This window comes from Manihot esculenta, chromosome 11 (genome assembly GCF_001659605.2).
Source record: "Manihot esculenta cultivar AM560-2 chromosome 11, M.esculenta_v8, whole genome shotgun sequence".
Classification (NCBI taxonomy): Eukaryota; Viridiplantae; Streptophyta; class Magnoliopsida; order Malpighiales; family Euphorbiaceae; genus Manihot; species Manihot esculenta.
This window is the reverse complement of record NC_035171.2, coordinates 4,496,847-4,518,104: the sequence shown is the minus strand read 5'-3', so window position 1 is coordinate 4,518,104 and position 21,258 is coordinate 4,496,847. Positions and strand designations below refer to the sequence as shown.

General features: G+C 32.7%; 1 protein-coding gene across 1 annotated transcript; it reads right to left on the bottom strand.

Annotated features, from left to right (window-relative positions):
- Positions 1-5,642: 5,642 nt before the first annotated feature.
- Positions 5,643-8,393, bottom strand: LOC110625458 (putative serine/threonine-protein kinase). Its single transcript, XM_021771055.2, has 8 exons — positions 8,294-8,393; positions 7,326-7,646; positions 7,139-7,237; positions 6,984-7,054; positions 6,627-6,703; positions 6,370-6,529; positions 6,063-6,245; positions 5,643-5,898 (listed from the first exon to the last, which is right to left on the bottom strand). Exons 1-8 carry the CDS (start codon positions 8,313-8,315, stop codon positions 5,773-5,775), a joined length of 1,059 nt encoding a protein of 352 aa, XP_021626747.2. The 5' UTR covers positions 8,316-8,393; the 3' UTR covers positions 5,643-5,772.
- Positions 8,394-21,258: the final 12,865 nt, after the last annotated feature.

Below are 21,258 nucleotides of genomic sequence, written 5' to 3'. Positions count from 1 at the left end.
TTTGTAAACAACATTGCTCTCAATTTCCACAAGGAAAATCATGGAGAGCGAATGATTTTTTAGATCTGGTCCATTCGATATATATGGTCCAATTAATCCAACTTTCAATGGGGTAAGAAATATTTAATCACTTCCATTGATGATTTTTCTCGGAAGACTTGGGTTTACTTTTTACAAGCTAAATCAGAAGCTTTTTGTGCATTTAAAAGCTTCAAAGCGCATGTTGAAAATGAGTCAAGGAAGGTAGTTAAAACTTTCCTTACCAATCATGGTGGAAAATATTATTCAAAGGAATTTGAACAATTTTGTGATGAATAAAGCATTGGAAGAGAACTCGCTGCCTATTTGCCATAATAAAATGACATATTGGAAAGGAAAAATAGAACAATCCTTAATATGGTGAGAAGATTGCTGGCTAAAGGCAATGTTCTGAAGAACTTTTGGCCTGAGACAGTTAATTGGAATATCCATGTACTAAATAGAAGTCTAATACTTTTAATACAAAATATGACTCCTGAGGAAATATGGAGTGGAAGAAAACCAGTTGTTGATCATTGTTCAATTTTCAGTTGCATCAAATATGCATATATATCTTATGAGAAAATGAAAAAGTTAGATGATAAGGGTGAAAAACATGTCTTTCTTGGCTTAAGTGAAGTTTCTAAAGCTTATAAGTTGTTAAATTCAAACACTAAAAAGATTGTGATCAGTAGTGATGTGATTTTTTATGAAGAAAACATATGGAATTAGGCTAAAAATGAGTCACAACAGCAACCTATATCAGTCTCCTTTGAAGAAATAGAGAACCAAAATAACAAACATGTACAACTTTCATAATCTGACTTGCAATATCAAATTGCTAGTGAAAGTTCACAGGAAATCCAACCTATTGAAAGAGGTCAGCCTCCTTCTACTAGGAAACCAACTTGGTTGACAGACTATATAAGTCGCAATATAATGTTTGATTGTTCTAAAACGATTAAGTTTACTCATTTGATCATTTTATCGTCCATGTTAAATTTATTTAATATTACATTTAATTTAATTTTTATGACTAAATTTATTAAATATTTAAACCGTTGTGTTTCTTTTTTCTCTTATCACTGTTTTTTTTAAAATCTTATAATAAAAAAGATTATTGATAAATGGCATGTATTTGATGGTTTATGATAAGGATTAGGATTGAGACTATACTGATAAGTGATAAGGATTAGGATTGAGACTATACTGATAAGGATTAGGATTCTATTTTCCTAATTTGTATAGATTTCGGTTTCCTAGTTTGTATAGATTTTAAATACTTGTTAACTAAGTCACACTTGTATGTATAAATACCTATTCTGTAATCAATAAAGATATCTCTGATTGCCCAGTGTATTAGTTTATACGTTTTGGATACATGGGTGTCTCAATAAATTGCTTGTTCTAGTGTAATATCTATATATAGTTATGAAAATAATTATATTACACATATCTTTAATGAATAGATCCTATTTTTACAAATTAGTATAATGTTAAAAATTAAAAATATAATATGGATTTTGATGATTTAATTAATAATGAAATTTATTTGTATTGTTATTCAAAATAAATGCAAAAGAGTAATTAAACAATTTAATAAATTGGTGGGATACTTTGACTAAAAATTTTGATTTGGAATTTTATAAGAAAAATTGAGATCTTTTTATCCGTATTGCAACTTCGATACCACTTAACCATAAAAACTTTATTTTTTATTCTTTATCAATAAAATTAATAACTGTATAATTAAAATTTACTCAACATGTGGGTGTCAACTAGTTTATCTAATAACAAAATCTATTGGATAAAAAGATGTAAAAATGTATGATTTTTCACATTTATATTCTAATTTTAAAATTTTATACAATAAAATTAATCTTTTCACATTTATTTTAATTTTATCTATTAATCTCAATCAATTTTGATAAAAAAAATTTTTAGTCTATATGTCATGTCACATATTAACAATAAATTATAACATAATCCCTAAAATTTTATTTAATTAATAGCACAAATCTTGCCCTCTAAGAATCCCTTGAAATTTGACGAAATTGGTTATTGAGCGAGAAATGACCTGTTGCATTTGCTAGTTTATTATACGCCTATATAAATGTCAGATGCACTTCTTGCCACTGCTAGTTGCTTCAGCCCAAAACCCTTATAATTCTTCTCATGCAATGAGCCAGATTCTTCAATTTAATCAACCTTTTTCAAAGTATGAGCTAGATTCATCATCTAAGCAAACCATGACATGCAGTTAGTGTATATATCTAATTTGTGGAACCATTGTATATTCATAGGGGGCAAAGAAAGACAACAATTTTCCAACTGATCTCGTGAGCTTGAAAAAAAGTTCCAGGGTAAAAAATTACTAGTGAATTCCAGAATAGATTCCAGGGTACAAATTTATCAGTGAGACTTTTAAAAATAGATCATACTATTCACCAATGAATTTTTATTGAATTACCAATAAAAAAAAATATATCAATATTTCAGAAATCTCATGTAATATTTGATATTGAAATTAAATAAAAGAGAGTTATTTTTAAGATTGGTCATATTCAATATAGAGAATAAAACAATAAGTTATCGGTTAAAGAAAATAATAAAAAGAGAAAAGCTTAAAATGATAAGGAGAACTCTGGTCTATGAAAAATAAGAAGAGAAAGGTTTAAGGTTTTTATTAAATGTAACATGTTCATCTTCTCCTAAAGACAATGGGTTTGGGAAAACGATCCATCTCATCAAATGAAGTTTCTGGAATGATGTTGGAGGAACCATAACTTGTTGCTTTTGTTGCTCGTCGACCGGCATGTCCACGATCTCGTGTGCCATAATTATACAGAGTGTATTCTATAACTAAACTAACTTATTAGAATAAATAAAGATTTTTTTTTGTTTTTATGATCAATTTTCAAAACTGAAATGGACTATAATCTTCAACTATAATTTATTTGTATTAATTTAATTTTCTCTTAATTATTGTTATTATTATTTTTTTTGAAAAGGAGGGATAGAGCCCTTTAGTTTATTATACGATCATGAAAAACATTCATACAGTCAGCATTCAAGAGGAGCTTAATACTAGATGAAGGCAAATCAATAAAACTCATACCAAAAACTCCACCATGCGCACTATTCGCAAGATAATCCGCTACCATATTAGCTTCCCTATATATTTTCACGACCTTATTAAATTATCTTTATTAAATTATCTTGATTTATTACTTTAATTGAATTTTCATTAAAATTCTCTTTCTACTTCTATTATTCATTTTTTCTACTTATTAATTGGAGATTTTTAGTGTCAATTTCTTGTGAATTTGATCTTATTCACCCTATACGCAATTTATATTTGTTGAATTAGATAGATGATGTTGCAAAACTCACAACTTTTTTCTCATTTAATTCCATGATTTTACTATAATTTTGATATAAATATTTAATTTTTATTTAGAATTTAAATTTGGATAGGTTTTTTATCGAAAATTAAGAAAAAGAACGAAAAGAGACTGAATTAAAAGATTTTTGGACAGAAAGGTTACAACCTTGACTCAACTTGTAACTCAAGGCAATGGAGAGCTTCAGAAGGCGCTACCTCAGCAGATTTTGCCACCTTAGCAAAGATTCACCCTATAAAGGTTCTTAGAATTAAACCTACACATCATATTCTCTCCTTCCCCCCTCCTCTCCTCTGGGTGCCGCCGACCCCCTCTTCTTCTCCATCTTCTTTTTGTCTTTTTTTTCTTCTTTCCTTCTTCTTGTTCTTAGTTGTTGCAATTTTATTATGACCTTTACAGGCTAAACAATTACTTTCAGTTGAAGGGTAAATTAAATTGAGGTTTTTATGCAAGATGGGAGGTTATGTACTTCAATTCTTTTCATCTTATTTCTATTTTTTGTTAATTTCCCATTATTGTTTTCTTGTGTGCCTATATAATTAGTTGTCAATCGGATTAGGATAGAGATAAGATAGGGGGTGTAGAGTTTATTTTAAACTATTAAATTTTATCCTTGTGTGCCTATATAAAGACTCTCCCAATCTTAGAATTTTATTCTTGTGTGCCTATATAATTATTTTCAGTTGAAGGGTAAATTAAATTGAGGTTTTATTCAAGTTGGGAGGTTATGTACTTCAATTCTTTTCATCACTTGAATATCTTGGGAAGACAACATATTGCTAATTAAATCCGTAATTGTTTAATTGAATTAATAACAAGTAGCAATTAACATGTTAACATGTTAGTTTATATTAAGAAATTAGTAGATTTGATTTAAATAAATCGCTTGTTTTTATTGGTCAAGTTTGGGTTCTTCTCTCTTAATGCAGTTGACTAATTAGTAGTTTCGTACTAGTTATTATATACAATTTCAATTTATCATATTCCGCCGATGTGGGACGGAATTGCCACAAGCAGATCGATTCCGCTAAATTTTTGCTACGTCCTCATCGCAACGGAATCCAGTACAATTGCTAACCAGGACAACTGAATCCAATACAATTGCTAATCAGGACTGGACCCTCGGGTATTGTGGTTCGCTAGTACCTCGGGCAGCTCCATCTTGTCTCTCACGGGTAGCCCTTTACTCGCAGGCCCACTAGCTATGCACAATTTGTCTGACCCAAGGTGGCTCTGATACTAATTGAAGCAGCCCGGCCGGAACTGACCTAAATAACTTTTGGACCCACTTTCCACTCAGCCCAAAATAGTTAATCAAGTTAATTAGTAGTTTCGTGCTAGCTATTATATACAATTCCAATTTATCATATTCCGTCGATGTGGGACGGAATTGCCGCAAGCAGGCAGATGACCGTTACAGTTAGTTAACTAGGAATTAATTTAAGCGCTAAGCGGATTAATTTATTCATAAAGAAGAATCGGTGAGATTCGCTTGTTTGACCACTGTAACCAAACAATAAATAATAACATGAAATATTTTTTTTTAATCAATTATCAACTGCAAAAAACCTCAATTTGATTACTTTCAACTGGAATTTTTAATCAATAACTTGTTTCTCAATTTTCAATTGCACTATTTATTATTTTTTCTTTTAAATTTTTTTTCTTAACTTACGCAAAATCACTTTTATAGAAAAAAAAAAACTTTTCTTCTTACTTTTTGTTTCAAACTATTCTTCTATCTCAACTAGTCATCTAAATCAAGAAAAGGGAAGTAAAATTAAATTGATAGATTCGACACCCGTTAATAGATTATTTTTGGTGGCTCTGATCTTGATATTAATTGAATAATTTTATATTAATATGTACGTATTCATTATTTTAATATATATATATATATATATATTAATATCAAGATCGATGCTATTAAATATAAATGTTGAATTTGAAATTATCAAAAGCTATTAAATCTTTAATTATTTTGTTGGATTCGACTTATGATTTATCCAAAAAAATTTTCCATACGTTTACCAATCATACCTATGTGTATATATATACATATATATGTTGCACTTCGAAGGAACCCTCACTAAAAAAAATTATTATCTCTTTGTTTTAAAATAATACTTAATGGATATTATATATTCTGCATATATATATATATATATATATATATATATATACATGAAAAATTATTCAATATCAATCATTATTAATATTGAAAAAAAAAAAATTCAGCAAGGAACACATTCTTATTAACTAATTGATCCCTTAGAAAAGCACGTGCATTTAGCAAGAACACATACTCTTTTATTACAAGGCGGAGGTTAATTCATGTATTGGATAGAGATCAAGAGCTGGAGGTTCCCTGAGCTTGAGGAAATGGAGCGTAAGGTGACCCATTGTATAGGTACTTGCAATCACTTCTCACCCATATAGTTTTGGGTTCCATATCTCCATTTAGTACTTTAACTATCTGCATCAAAAAATCACATGCAGTCACCCTCCCAATTTTTAATAACATATGCAAAATTATCAAATAATTTTTACGTACTTTTTAAATTATATTTCATATATTTTTACTGATAATCACATGCAAAGCATAATCCAAAAATAACTGGTTTGGTTTTGTCAATTTACCTCGCACATATGTGGGCGTAACTTTGCAGGTTTATATATACAAGCAGCAGCAGAATAAATAAGCTTTTCCATATCATTTTTCTCAAAATTGTTCGGTAATTTGGAATCAAAAAGTTCTTTACAATTTTCAGCATCCAAATCTTGATAGTCTGCATCCAAAATTTGTTTCAGTAGAGGCACGGCCTGTGAATAATCAAAATAGATGTACAAAGGTCAGTTAAGCATTCCATCAGGGAAAAAATAATAAAAAATAAAAAACCCTTGAATATTGAATATACAAAATATCAAATTCTTTATTTTTAAGTACCCAAATAGTTAAGAAAATATATTCCCTGCGTTCCTTCTCAAAAGCAGCTAATTTTCCCGTAATCAGCTCTAGAAGTACGACACCAAAGGAAAATACATCAGACTTATCGGTGAGCTTCTTATTTTGATCATCTTGGGTGTAATGCTCAGGAGCGAGATAACTGCACTTAAAGAAAGTGTTTATCAAATGAGAACTACTAATTCAACCAATTTTCTTTGAGAAAGAAAATTTAGCAAACAAATAAGAACGAATCTTACTCTGGAGTTCCCATTGGGACAGTGGAAACGTGAGTTTTTGAATCCGCAAATTCTTTGGAAATTCCAAAATTTCTAATCTAAAAAGAAAAAAGTTGATAGAAGTAATTTATTGTGTCATTCAAATTAATTTATAACTAATAAGTTAAATTTAAATTCAAAGTTGATATGAATCTTACAAGTTTTTTTTAATTCTAAACAGAAGGTATTTTAAATCAAGATTTTGAAAGGCCACTTATTTATAATTAAAATTACTTGTAATTAATTAAAACAGTTAATAGTTATAAATGTAAACTTTATTTACATTTTTAATATTAATTATAAAATGTTTAGCTGTCTTCTGTGAGTATATCATCATACCTTAGGATTAAATTTATCATCGAGAAGAATATTATCACTTTTAATATCTCGGTGGATGATTCCTGATTTACCTAAAAATGCATAAAATTAAAAAGTATAATGTGCAATATAGAAAACTTGGGAAAAAAAAAAACTAAATAAAGTTAAAACCTCACATTCTTCATGCAAATATGCCAATCCTTCTGCTATACCCAAAGCAATCTTCATTCTGGTTGGCCAATCGATCGGGGCGGTCGCCAGCTGTCTTCTTCCCACTTGTGTAACCAAACAAAATGGCTTAATCATTTAATTCTCATGATAAATAAATTATAAATCCAATGAGAAAATTTAAGAAGTACTCACCATAGAGATGAGATTTCAAGCTCTTGTTGGACACGAACTCGTAAACAATCAATCGATCAGCTTCTTCGCTGCAGTATCCGACGACCTCCACAATATTCGGGTGACGAGTGCGGCTATTGGTTTTAACCTCATTCTCAAATAGAAGTTCCACTTGCTGTTTCTCAGGATCTGAATTATATTGAAGCCTCTTAATCGCAACTTGTTTACCATTGGGAAGTGTTCCTTCATAAACTTCACCAGAACCGTCCTGTCCAACGCGGTTGTTGTTGGAGAAATCACCTGTTGCTTTTGCTAGCTCTTCAAAGCTGTACTTGTGAACACCTGGATCAAATGCTAATTTTGTTATTCTGCAATTTTGTGGGTTGGCATTGATATCAAACATAAATTCCACACATACGTGAAAAAATTTTTAAAAAATTTAGTTAAAATTAAATAAAACGTAAAGAAATAAATATGAGTACTAAAAATTATTTAATTAATAATTCAATAAATAATTTTTTTACAAAATATACCCATTCATATAATATAAAAAAAATTAAATGGAAATATATTTTTTACGAGTAAAAAATTTAACTTAATTATTTAATAATTTGATTTATCTATATATTAATTTTAAAAATTTACAGAATTTTATAAGATAATTTATTTTAAAAATTTAAAATCAAATCGAAACTAAACTGTACGATTAATTTAAATTATCGATTTTAGTTCAATTTTAATTTCAATTAAGAAGAGAAGTTTTTAATTAGTCCTTCTGATTTTAAATTTTAATCTGAATTAAAAATTTAAATCCATTGACTAATCTATCATAGAATTTAACCGATTATTTCAATTCAATTCACAACTCGAATAAATCTAACTAAGTTTACTTTTAAGTTAATAATAGGTTACGAACTAAAAGATATAGTATGATAAATATAAATTTCACACAATCGAAATTTCAAATAGGGTGTTTAGTTGTAACATACCTCCTCTGCTTGGTTCTGCCATGGCTGCCCACAAGGTTAGGATGACAGAGAGAGAGAGAGTCAGTCAAGCTAGGAAATGAAAAGCCAAGGAGCGAGAGAGAGTCAGTCATCTATATATATATATATATATATACACTCTTGTATCTTTCTCTTGTATCTTTTTGTATATAATATTAAAATATAAATATGTAAATATATATTTAACCTATATGTTTTACATGTGCATAATATTTTTTAATAAGAAAATATCTTATTTAATATATATTTAACCTATATGTTTTACATGTGCATAATATTTATATGGAAAAATTAGAGCCAGTAATATTCGATTTAAATCAAAAAAATTAATCAAATTAAATTAATTTAAAAATTTAATTTAATTTTTTATTCATTTGAGTTTGTTTTGATTTTTAATTTTAAAATTTTTAATTATTTCAATTTTATTTAATTTTGATAAAAAAAATAAAAAAATCAAGCTGAATTGATTAATGATAATAATATATTATGTTCAATAATATAAAAATATTAAATTATATTAAAATTAAAATATTTTAATTAAATTTTAAAATATTAAAAATAAAATATAAAAAATAAAAAATTTATTAAAAATTCAAATCAATCAAATCGAATTAAATCAGATCGATTCAATTTAATTTAATTTTTAATTAAAATTGATTATTTTTATTTTTATAAATATTTAAATTTAAATATTTAATTTATTCAAAAATTGAATCCATCAAATAAACAGCGATAGCGAAAATTAAAGTTTGAAAGTAGGGAGTATCAAAAAAATACAAATTATGCAGAGTCGGTGCAATAGTAAGATTACTATATTGTTAGTTTCTGAACAGTACCCAGGCTGTCAATGAAGGCGGCATTAATTAAGAAGGTTGAATTATTAATTAATCCATTTGTGGGGGCCAATCAGCTTTCAGATTGCTCAGTGTATTATAAAATAGGACGTACCAAATTAATTAACTAATGATTTTTTATCTCCCACTTGCATATTAATAAATGAAGAAACTACAAAGTTGTTAGTTTGATCTTAATTAGGATCATTTTTAAAAAGCATGGTCATTGTTTAATATAGATAATAAATTTGGTCATTTTTAATATTAGAATTAAATTAGAGAGGGTCATTTTAAAATCTTGGTCATTGTTTATTATGGATAATAAGGAGAAATATGATAAGTTATTGGAATTAAATTAATATTGGAATTTAAAAGAGGGTCATTTTTAAAATTTTGGTCATATTTAACAAATATATTTTTATTATTAATATAATAAAATTCATATAAACTAATAAGAGAAGCTAACTCTGAGTTAATTTGTTTTATTAAAAATAAGTATTTCCCTTTAAAAATATTTTTCTCTCTTACTTGATTAGTGCCATAACCTATGGTTGGAGTTGAAATTATTGATTTTGACTTAAAAGATTAAAATAATATTTTTTTTTTTTTTTGAAATGGGGATGGGATTCGAACCTGAGATCTATCAGGTTTAACCGAATGCACTTACTATCAGGCTAAACCTGGGAATGCAGATTAAAATAATATTAAATATGCAATTACATCTCTATATGATTTATTAGCGTATTAAATTCTTAAATTATAATTAAAATATAATAAATATTATACTCACAATCTTAATATGGTGATAAGTGTATTTAAATAAATATGTGAGATATTAAATTTTATTTTTTCAATCTCCATTTAAATTTTTTTTTTTAATTTTAGTTAATAGAATAAGAATTAACCTCATTTTCAATTGTTTTTGAAAAAGAAATGCTACTGTAGATAGTCCAGCAATTTGGCGGTGATATAATTCTCTCAACGTTCTTATTTGGATTCAAACCTTCCAAAACCTTTTATTTTCCTGTTTGAAAACTAAAAATTTATAAGAATTTAATTTAATTTGCATATTTAGAAACATAATAACTAAAATTTTAATTTTATTAACTAAAAAGAGTTAATTAAAAAAATTACTCTAAGCTAAATCACTTTTTTACATTCGATTTATTTCAAACGGAACTTTTTTTTTCAATTGCAATAGTCTTCCAGTTACACTCCTTTGCCACTTCAACGGAAGTCTATCTTTTATTTCAGTGTCCAATCGGCCTTTCAAGGAAGTTTCCAACTTCTAGTGAAAAGGAAAAAAAATAATTATCTTTTTCAAACATTTCATCTCAATTCTTGAGATTTTTCCGATAAATGTTTCCTGCTAGAACTTCAACAACCTGCTTTGCCAAGAAAAGTAATTAGAAAAAGGGAAAAAAAAAGTACTGAATCTGCCAAGAAATGGAATAAATTAACTTTATTAATAATTCTTACAAAATTTAATTTTTAGTAATTGAGTTTTTCTTTTTTACACTCACTGATAAGTACATCTAAATAAATTTGAGAGATTCCATATTATATTTCCCTAATTTCTAATTTTCCGTTCAAAAAAAAGCAATTGAGTTTTTTTTTCTTTCCCAAATTAGACTATAATTATAACACATGAATGTTATTAGTTTATCATAATTACTACTATAAAAATAAATTTAAGACAATAACTATAAATTATTGTTTTATATTTTTAATTGTAATTATAAATTAATAATATCAGTTTAACAATCATTACCTCTATCTCCATTATTAGAATAAAATAACGGTTTAATTATTTTTTCACAGTGAATTAAAAATGCAACTAAAATTATAATTTTATTGAATATAGAATGAATTTTCTCTATAATAATTTTAAATTATTATCTTATCAGTATTAAAATAATAATTTTACAACCGTGATAAAAATATGTTGTCTAAATATTAAAATATAACAAAAAATGCTAAATTGTTTAAAACTCACGTATGTATACATAATATAAAATAGAATATAAAGCTTTATGAAATTACCTTACTCATTTCTGGTCGATTTTGTGGATAACGCTCTAAACATGCTAAAGCACATTCTATCATTCGATCCATTTCATCCTTGTCAAAGTATCTCTCTAATTTTTCATCAACAAACTTATAGTTGCCTTTGGGCCAATCATTTTGAATTGCAGGAACAGCCTGAACAAATAAATAAACCCTTACATACTCAAATCAAGAAGCACTTTTCATTTGTATTAAAACAGAAAAATCATGCTTTGATATAGCCAAGGCCTAAGCATACAAGGGAAGACTCACATCGATCATGCAGATTTACCAATCCTCTTCCGATGCGTAAAGCGATCACCATTCTGGTTGGCCAATCCAAACGGTATTTCCCTGCCATATTATCTGTTGGGAAAATAAATAACTGATTGGTTTAGAAGTAAATATTATAAAAAAATAAAATATACACTATATGATTTGGTTAAATATGAATCTACATCTATAAAAATAGGATATACACAGAAATGTATTAAAAAGTTAAATTTCATAAAAAATAATAAGAATAATTAAATTATGAATAAATAATTAAATTATGGATGTACTTATAAATGACAAATTATCTATAAATTATTAATTAATTATAAGGTTTTTCATAGTTCAAGCTTTTAGGATCTTGTTTGGAATCAAAGATTTTATAATGATTCAATTTAATTTTTTTTTTCATTAATTTTATTGTTTGGAATATAACATTTTTTTTTAATTCATACAATTTTTATTTTTAAAGAAAATAAAATATATTTTACTAAAATTTATTTAAATTCTTTTATTCTAAAATGAGTTATGTCAAACAAAAGGTAAGAGATTTCAAGTTTAGCATCCGTAAAAAATTTAATTTTTAATTGTATACGTATAATTTTACCAATTTTTATAGATATTAATATTAATAGTGTAAATGTGAGTGATTACGTTTATCATATATATAAGCTCATTTGATCCATCTAAGATCATTTATTATATATGGTAATTTGTAAAAATTCAGAATATGAACTGACTAATTATCATATTTATTAAATAAAGGATTATAATTCTTAATAGTCTTTTTTTAGAATTAATTAGATATTAGTTAAATTAATCTTAATAAATTATAATTTATTATACATTTGAAAGAACAAAGCATTTATAATATCATAACTTATAAGCAATGACCACCGTCAAATTAGATTTTCGGCATTTATTTGACTGGTTGGATCAATAAATTTAATTTTTTAGTAAATGAAAGTCGGGTAGCTAAAATACCTCGGACAGATGTTTCCTACAATATATATATATAGAGAGCTTACAAGTGTGAAAGATATTGAGGTTGAAGCCGTGTTGTGGAGATGAGCTAATTAGGTGGTGACCATCTAATTAATTAATAATATCTATCCAATGAGATAAAATCATGTTGAATTATTGATTACTAAGCCTTCTAGAATTAACGTTTTATAATATATAGACCAAGACCCATACGATAAAACTAAATAAAAAAAAGACCTAGATTCAAGGCTTTTAAAATATCACAATAAAATAAACTCCATAAATTTTTATTTATTTTTTTATTGTTTTAAAATTATTATTTATTTTTTAAAATTATAATAATATATAAATCGTATTTAATTTTATTTTATTTTTAAAAATTTTTTTAATATTTAATAAAATTTAATATATTTAATATGAATATAATTAAAAAACTATATTTTTTAATATATATAAAAATATAAAATGAATAAAAATGATAAAACGGAAAGGTGTGTATAAATAATTTTAAATATTCAGAACATTATATATAATTTTGTATTCTCCAAATATTATGTTGTCCAAATATATAAATATGAAGTCAACTTGACAGATCAGATGAAGACTTACTACAATTGACCGAGTTTAAATTGCCTTAATATAAAGCTAATGCGAGAAATCAAGAACAATTAAAATATAATTATATGACTATCGGATAAAAATTTCTTTTAAAAATTAGTATACAAAATACTGGTTTAATGGCAAGTACATCTGAGTAAATTTGAGAGTTCTCATATTCTACTCATCTAATTTTCAATTCTCAATTAAAAAAATAATAATAATATACAAAAATTCCTGTTAAAAATTTTCAAAAAATTATTAAAATATATAAATTAAATCATATTATAAAATGTTTTTCTTTTCACAACAATTATTATGATAATTATTCATAAATATTTCAAACTATTAAAATATCAAAATTTTATTTGTGATATAATATTGTTAGTAAAATAATAGAATTAAACTTGAAATAGGAAATTAATTTTATAATAAATTTTTATATTTTTCAGTCAAATAAAATACAAAATAATATAACATTATCAAATTAAATCATGTACTTTAATCATACAAATTCATCTGTAAATTATGCATGTGGTGTTTAATTACATTCTACACTCAATTTAATTTCTTTACAAATTTTTGGTAGCAGTAACTAATTAACTTCCTATTTTATTGCTTTTATATTAGTGATTTAGTGCTTTTATGTTATCAGTTTAACGCTTCCTATTTTAGTGTTTTTATATTAGTGGTTTAGTGCTTTTATGTTAGTAGTTGTTTCTTAGTTGGTTAGTAAAGCCTATTTTGGGCTATTTATTTTTAATTTTATGGATGAGATTTCACTTTTATTTGGTCTTTTATCATACTACACTTACTGTAATTTTATTTTTGCTATATTTTTAAAAAATGCTACTAACAGTGATATCAAACCCAAGTTTAAGCTGTAGCTTTTTTTGCATTTTTCAAATATTATCAATAGCATTTGATAGTTTTGTGCAACCTACGATATCTTGCTTCGATGGTCACTATGATCACTAGAGTATGTTGATGGAAAATATTCTCATATCGAAAGAGTGTTGACAAGTTGTTTCAGATGGAGTACTGGCACCAACAAGTGAAGCAGTAGTGACTGAGGGGCAAAAAGCAGAAATTGAAGGGCTAAAGTTGAAGGATCTTAAGGCGAAAAATTATTTATTTTAGGCAATCAATCATTCAATTTTAGAGACTATTTTATGTAAAGATACTTCCAAACAAATTTGGGACTCCATGAAAAAGAAATATCAAGACTTCGCAAGAGTAAAGCATGCACAGCTTCAAGTCTTGAGATGAGATTTTGAGACTCTACAAATGAAGGATGGTGAATCTATCACAAGCTATTTTGCGAGAACTATGGAGAGAAGCTATAAAACTAACGATGAAGAGGTAGAGGAAGTGGAAGAGGAAGAGGAAGGAGAGATCGTGGCAACAGAAATGGAAACACAAATTTCAAAACTGACGGTGATCAATCGCACAAAGGAAAAGGATAGTTTCAGCATTTTGACAAATCCAAAATTGAATGCTACAGATGCCATAAATTTGGTCAATTTCGTTCAGAATGTCGTACCAAAATGTCAAATGACAGAGAAAATAGGGAGAAGTCAAACTTTGTGGAAAATCATGAAGCTGAAACTCTCTTAATGATTGTTCAAACTAATGAGACAATTAACTCTGGAATTTGATACGTTGATATAGGATGTAGCTGTAATACCCGGCTAGAGTTCGGCATTGGAATTCCTGTAGTCCGGTGAATTTCCGATGTCGGAATGCCCTAGAAGGGTTCGGGTTATGTTTTTACATGTTTTAAAACAGTTTTAATGTTTTAAAGTGTTAAAAAGAAATGAGTTTTTGAAAGAAAAAATACCAAGGCAGAAAAGCCCATGTTCGGCCGCCGAAGGTCACTTTCGGCCGCCGAACATGCATGGCATTCGGCTTCACGTTTGGCCGCCGAAGGTGGTCTGGCCAGCCACCTATAAATGGTCAAAGGTCGGTGATTTGGATCACTTTTTCCATTTTTGCCAACCAGAGGTGAGGCTGAGGTTCTCCTTGGGTGATTTTCATGTTTCCTTCAAATCATTCAAAGTTTTGATGAGTTTTATGTTTGTTTTGAAGTTTTTGAGTAAAAGAGCAAAGTTAGGAAGTTTGGAGGTTTTGAGGGAAGATTTCTCCATCACTCCACGTTGGGATCGTTTATTCTCTCATTTGGAAGAGGTAAGTGAAGATCCTGAACTTCCTTTTTTGATTTTTGAAGGTTTCATGGAGTTTTTATGGGTAGAAATGCATGTTAGGTTAAGGAGGGTGTTATGGAGGGTTTTGTGTATATTCATGATTTGTGGTTGTTTGTGTTTGTTGTTTGGGGTTTTAGGTTAGTTTTGGACCCCTTTATGCATATACTTAATGTAATACCCGGCTAGACTCCGGTATCGGAATTCCTACCGTCCGGTGGAATTTGGGTGTCGGAAACCTCTAGAAGGGTAAAAGCATGTTTTTATAAAAGGTTTTCATGTTTTTAATGTTTTTAAGTATGAAATTTAATGAGTTTTACATGAAAAATCTTTGGAGGAAAATCCAGGTTCGGCCGCCGAAAGCCAAGTTCGGCCGCCGAACATGCATGCATTTTGGAGGCACGTTAGGCCCCCGAAAGCATGAGTGAGGGAAGTGCAGGTTCGGCCGCCGAACATTGCATGGATGCGGAGGCACTTTCGGCCCCCGAACGTGGCCTGGCCAGCCACTATAAAAGGGTCCCTTAGCCGAAAACGGGCGAGCTTTTTCCCCCATTTTCGGCCAAGGTGAGCTCTCCGTCATTCCTCACCAATCTTGCATCTTTTCCTTCAAATCTCACACGTTTTAATGAGCCTATAACTTTGTTTTTGAAGATTTTTGAGTTTAGAGCAAGATTTGGGTACTTAGAGGTTCAAAGAGCTCAATCTCTCCATCTCCAAGCTAGGATCGCCTTTCCTCTCGTTTCTTCAAGAGGTAAGCTCGGATCCACCCTTATTATGTGTTTTAAACAAGTTTTATGAAGTTTTAAGGGGTAGAATGCATGTTAGGGTATATGTTGAGCTTATGGGTTTTTGATGCTTTGATGAACAATGTGGCTTGATTGTGTGTGTTTGGAGTGTTGTAGATGGGGTATATGCTTGCTTGAGGCCCCTAGGAACTTGTATGCATGCTTTGGTTGAAAAATATGCATGTTTCGAAGGTTTGGAGGCGAAATGTGCAAAGGGAGCCAAGTTTCTGCCCTTTGGCAGAAACCAAGTTTGGCAGCCGAAGGCACTTTCGGCCGCCGAACATGGCTGGGGAGGCAGGCCTTTCGGCTGCCGAAGTTGCCCCCGAAAAGAGACTTTCGTCTCTGTCTGGCACTTTCGGCCGCCGAAGATGCCGCCGAACCTACCTGAGTTTCGTCTCTGTCTGGGACTTTCGGCCGCCGAAGGTGCCGCCGAAAGTGCCCTGTTCAGCCATTTCATGCATATTTTATGTGATGTTTTCATGATGTTTTAGGGGGGGTTTTTGGGGGTTATATTAGAGTTATGTTTATGTATGTTTGGTCCCTCATTGGAGTCCACCCATGTAGGTTCGAACCCGAGGAACCAAGGACCCCAGCAGTGAGCCAGCTGCTACAGAGATTGTCAGAGTCAGCCAGAGGTGAGTGGAACTAAACTTAACCTTTTAAATTAAGAAATTAAATGTTTTTATCATGCTTCATGCATCATGATTATATTATAGGATGTTTGCATTAGAATTCACGAATATGCCGCATTGCATTGTTGTGATAGATGATAGTGGATGGACATTAGGATGATTCATTAGCCCTCTGAATACGAAGTCCTGTGGTGCCCATAATAGGGCCGGGCAATAGCTCCGAGTTACGAAGTCCTGTGGTGCCCATAATAGGGCCGGGCATATGAAGTCCTGTGGTGCCCTCTTTAGGGCCGGGCATGGAGCTGAGGGATTTTTGAATCAGTCCACCCGTGGTGTGAAATGTTTGTGTAGTGATGCATTCCATGACAGCATGTTTTAAATATTCTTTTTACAGTTCTACTCACTGGGCATCTAGCTCACCCCTCTCCCTTAACCCCCAGGTTTGCAGGTACGGGATAGATAGAGAAGGCAAGAAGAGAAAAGTCATATGTATGTAATAGTTAGATTGTGGACATGACAATTGTATTATGATGAAATGTAAAAACTTTCAGTATGTTATGTAATGAGGTTATTGAGGTTAGAGTTGTGCTTGACCATAGTGTATTGCTAATCCCTTTTGTATGTACATGATCTTATGATATGATGTTTATGTAAATTAACTCAACACCTGTTGTTTTGCCTTTGAGGCTTGATGAGATCCCACAGAGGGATTATGTTATGTATATGTTCAGAGTATGCACAGGTTGAGTTAGTTGATGATAGTATGTATGAAAGAAAAGTTTTGATTTTTTTTTTTATGTATATGGTTGATCATGTATGGGATTAAACATGTTTACAGGTTATGTTAGGCTTGCTACGGGTCCCGGCGGCCTTATGCCGATCTGGATCCTAGCGCCGGTAGCGGTCCGGATTTCCGGGGCGTTACAGAGTGGTATCAAAGCCCTAGGTTCATATGGTCGGACCTAGCGTGTCGGGCTCATAGAGGTTATAGAAGGTCAAGCACAATAGGAAAAGTCATGTCCACTAGGATAGGATGTAGAGTCCTGCCTTGATTAAAGATGTGATATGCCATGATTAAATGCATGTGCATAAATAATATGCTATGTTTGCTATGTATATGATGAGGGTTCATGTGTGCCCACATGAACCATATGATGTTAATGCTTGTGAGTTATGTGCTGGTTTTTCAGAGAAAACAGGATGAGAGGAACTCGTCGATCTGCACGGTTGACAGGAGCCCCACCAGAGGATGAGGGCACGAGCGCCCGTCCTCCCACATTGCCTAGGGCAATGTCATGCAGAGTAAACAGAGAAAGAGTGTCAAGGGACCCTAGAAGGTCTTTTGATACTAGCAGAAGGGGGACAGACAGAGGAGGAAGTTCTTCAGATGTGAGGGAGGTTATGGAAGAAGATCAGAGAAGGGATGGGAATCTGGATGTTAGCATGTCAGAAGAAGGGACAGGGGAGTCACAAGGAGGCACTCAGGCCTCGGGGTATGGTTTTCCACCCTATTATCCACCCTATGCACAGAGTCCCGGGTATCCGATGGGAAGTAAATCGGATTACTCCAGCTTTAACCCCTACCCTACTCACATGCCTTATCCACCTTTCTATCCACCTTACCCACAGTACTCAGCCTATCCACCCTCATCCTTCCATCCTCACCCAGCAAACCCCATCTCGGGGAATGCTGCACCCCCCACCCCCACCACCTACAGAACCAGTAGCCCCAGTTACTCAACCTCCTAAACCTAGCTCAGCCAGTGGGAGCAAGGTGAAGATGACAGCTTACCTTAAGCTGGATGCTCCTAAATACAAGTCAGGGGATGATCCCTTTGAATACCTGAGAGCAGTGAAGATGATCACTGATGAGCTAGGGGCAGATGACAGAAGAGCCATTGAGATGGCAGGGTTCACTTTAAAGTGCAAGAAGGCACGGGAGTGGTACAAGTGTTATGTGGACCCGAGACTTGAAAGTATGACATGGGAGGAATTTGCCAATGAGTTTGCTGGATGGGCCTTTCCAGATAGTTCCAGAGAGTTGAAGATGATTGAGTTTGAGCAACTGAGACAGACATAAGACATGAGCATAGAGGAGTACACAGATAAATTTCTGGAGCTATTACCCTTCTCAGGGCAAGCTCTAGATACAGATGCAAAGAAGGCCAGGAGATATGTCATGAAATTACAGTCCAGGTACTCCTCATTGATTCAATCAGCTGAGAGGGAAAGTTTCCACACTGTGGTGGATATGGCTCGAAGAATGGAGGCCAGTGCTATAATTGAGGGGTCAGTGAAGCAGTCGGTGACCCAGTCTTCAGGGGTTAAGACCCCAGGCAGAGGAGGGTCAGGACCCTCTACTCAGAGTTCAGGTAGTAAGAGATGGAGTAACACCAAGAAGCCCAAGAAGAACAAGTTCTGGAATAAGCTGAAATCCGGTCTGGGATTAGGCGGTGGCTCGAGTTCAGGCTCAGACGGTGCAGAATGCCAAAGGTGTGGGAGGCCACACAAAGGAGGGTGTCGATTTGGGACCAATGTATGTTTCAGATGTGGCCAGGAGGGACACATAGCTCGGGATTGTCCTAGAGCACCTTTCACGGGCCAGCCCCAACAGACAGCTTCAGGCAGTGTGGCACAGCCAGCAGCTCCAGCCACAACTCAGGGCAGTGGCAGAGGTAGAGGGAGAGGAGTAGCCTCTTCTTCAGGTTCCCGAGGTGAAGGTCCATCAGCTCCAGCCAGGATCTTCACCATGACTCAGCAGGAGGCGAACACATCCAACACCGTGGTGTCAGGTAATCTCATCATTGGGTGTTCTGATGTGTATGCATTAATGGACCCAGGTGCATCTCATTCCTTTATTGCTCCGAGGGCAGTTGAGAGATTAGGGTTGATGGTCTCTGGGTTAGAGTGTCCCCTATGGGTCAGTGGACCCAAGTGTGACCCGTCAGTGGCAGAGTCAGTCTGCCGGTACAGTCCAGTATTTGTTGAGGGAAGATGCCTCTCCGCCGACCTTGTGGTTCTAGACTTGACAGATTTTGACGTCATTCTAGGGATGGATTGGCTATCTACCCATGGTGCTACCTTGGACTGCAGGGACAAGGTAGTCAGGTTCAGAGATCAGAACGGGTCAAAGGTCGTCTTCAGAGGAGACAAGAGGGGTACGCCTAGAGGTCTAATATCGGCCCTACAGGCTCGTAGGCTGCTTAGGAAGGGATGTCAGGGGTATGTAGCTCACGTGAGAGAGCTAGATAGTCAGGTCAGGGAGCCAGCCTCAGTGCCAGTTGTCAGAGAATTTCTGGATGTCTTTCCAGAAGAGCTTCCAGGACTACCACCTGCTAGGGAGATAGAGTTCGAGATTGAATTGATGCCTGGAACTAGACCGATCTCTATCCCTCCCTACAGGATGGCACCAGCAGAATTGAAAGAGTTGAAAGGGCAGTTGCAAGATCTGGTAGATAAGGGCTTCATCCGACCGAGTACCTCACCTTGGGGTGCTCCAGTGCTATTCGTGAGAAAGAAGGATGGATCCCTCAGACTTTGTATCGACTACAGGCAGTTGAACAAAGTCACTACCAAGAACAAGTACCCATTGCCAAGGATCGACGATCTATTCGACCAGCTAGCAGGAGCGGGTTGTTTCTCCAAGATAGATCTGAGATCAGGGTACCATCAGCTGAGGATAAGAGAAGAAGACATACCGAAGACAGCTTTCAGGACCAGATATGGGCACTATGAGTTCCTTGTAATGCCGTTTGGGTTAACTAACGCCCCTGCAGCATTCATGGATCTCATGAACAGAGTGTTTAGACCGTACCTGGATCACTTTGTTATTGTCTTCATAGACGATATCTTGGTGTATTCCAGGAATGCAGAGGAGCATGCCCATCATCTGAGGATAGTTTTACAGACCTTGAGGGAACATGGCTTGTATGCCAAGTTCTCCAAGTGTGAGTTCTGGTTAAGGAGCATATCATTCTTGGGGCATATAGTGTCAGAGAATGGGATAGAGGTGGACCCCAAGAAGGTTGAAGCTGTGACTAACTGGCCAAGGCCCACCTCAGTGACAGAGATCAGAAGTTTCTTGGGTTTGGCTGGTTATTACAGGAGGTTCGTCCAGGACTTCTCTAAGATTGCAACTCCTTTAACCAGATTGACCAGAAAGAATCAGAGGTTCGAGTGGACCGATCAGTGTGAAGAAAGCTTTGAGGAGCTCAAGAAGAGGTTGACTTCAGCACCAGTGTTAGCTCTGCCAAACAGCAATGAGGATTTCACAGTGTTCTGTGATGCATCCAGAGTAGGCCTGGGTTGTGTGTTGATGCAGAATGGTAGGGTGATCGCTTATGCTTCTAGACAGCTGAAGAGGCATGAGCTGAATTACCCCACACACGACCTGGAAATGGCAGCAGTTATCTTTGCCCTCAAGATGTGGAGGCATTACCTCTATGGGGTAAAATGTGAGATCTTCACAGATCATAAGAGCCTGCAGCACATTTTGAGTCAGAGAGAGCTGAATTTGAGACAGAGGAGATGGGTAGAACTGTTGAGTGACTATGATTGCAAGATCCAGTACCATCCGGGTAAGGCTAATGTAGTAGC

What these genes read in the sequence shown, in the direction of transcription:
- LOC110625458 (XM_021771055.2), bottom strand. Translation starts at nt 8,315, where the DNA reads ATGGCAGAACCAAGCAGAGGAG. An exon ending in GGCATATTTGCATGAAGAAT is followed by an intron (nt 7,055 to 7,138) that starts GTGAGGTTTTAA and finishes ATGCATTTTTAG; the next exon opens with GTAAATCAGGAATCATCCAC. An exon ending in ATGATAAATTTAATCCTAAG is followed by an intron (nt 6,704 to 6,983) that starts GTATGATGATAT and finishes TTTTCTTTTTAG; the next exon opens with ATTAGAAATTTTGGAATTTC.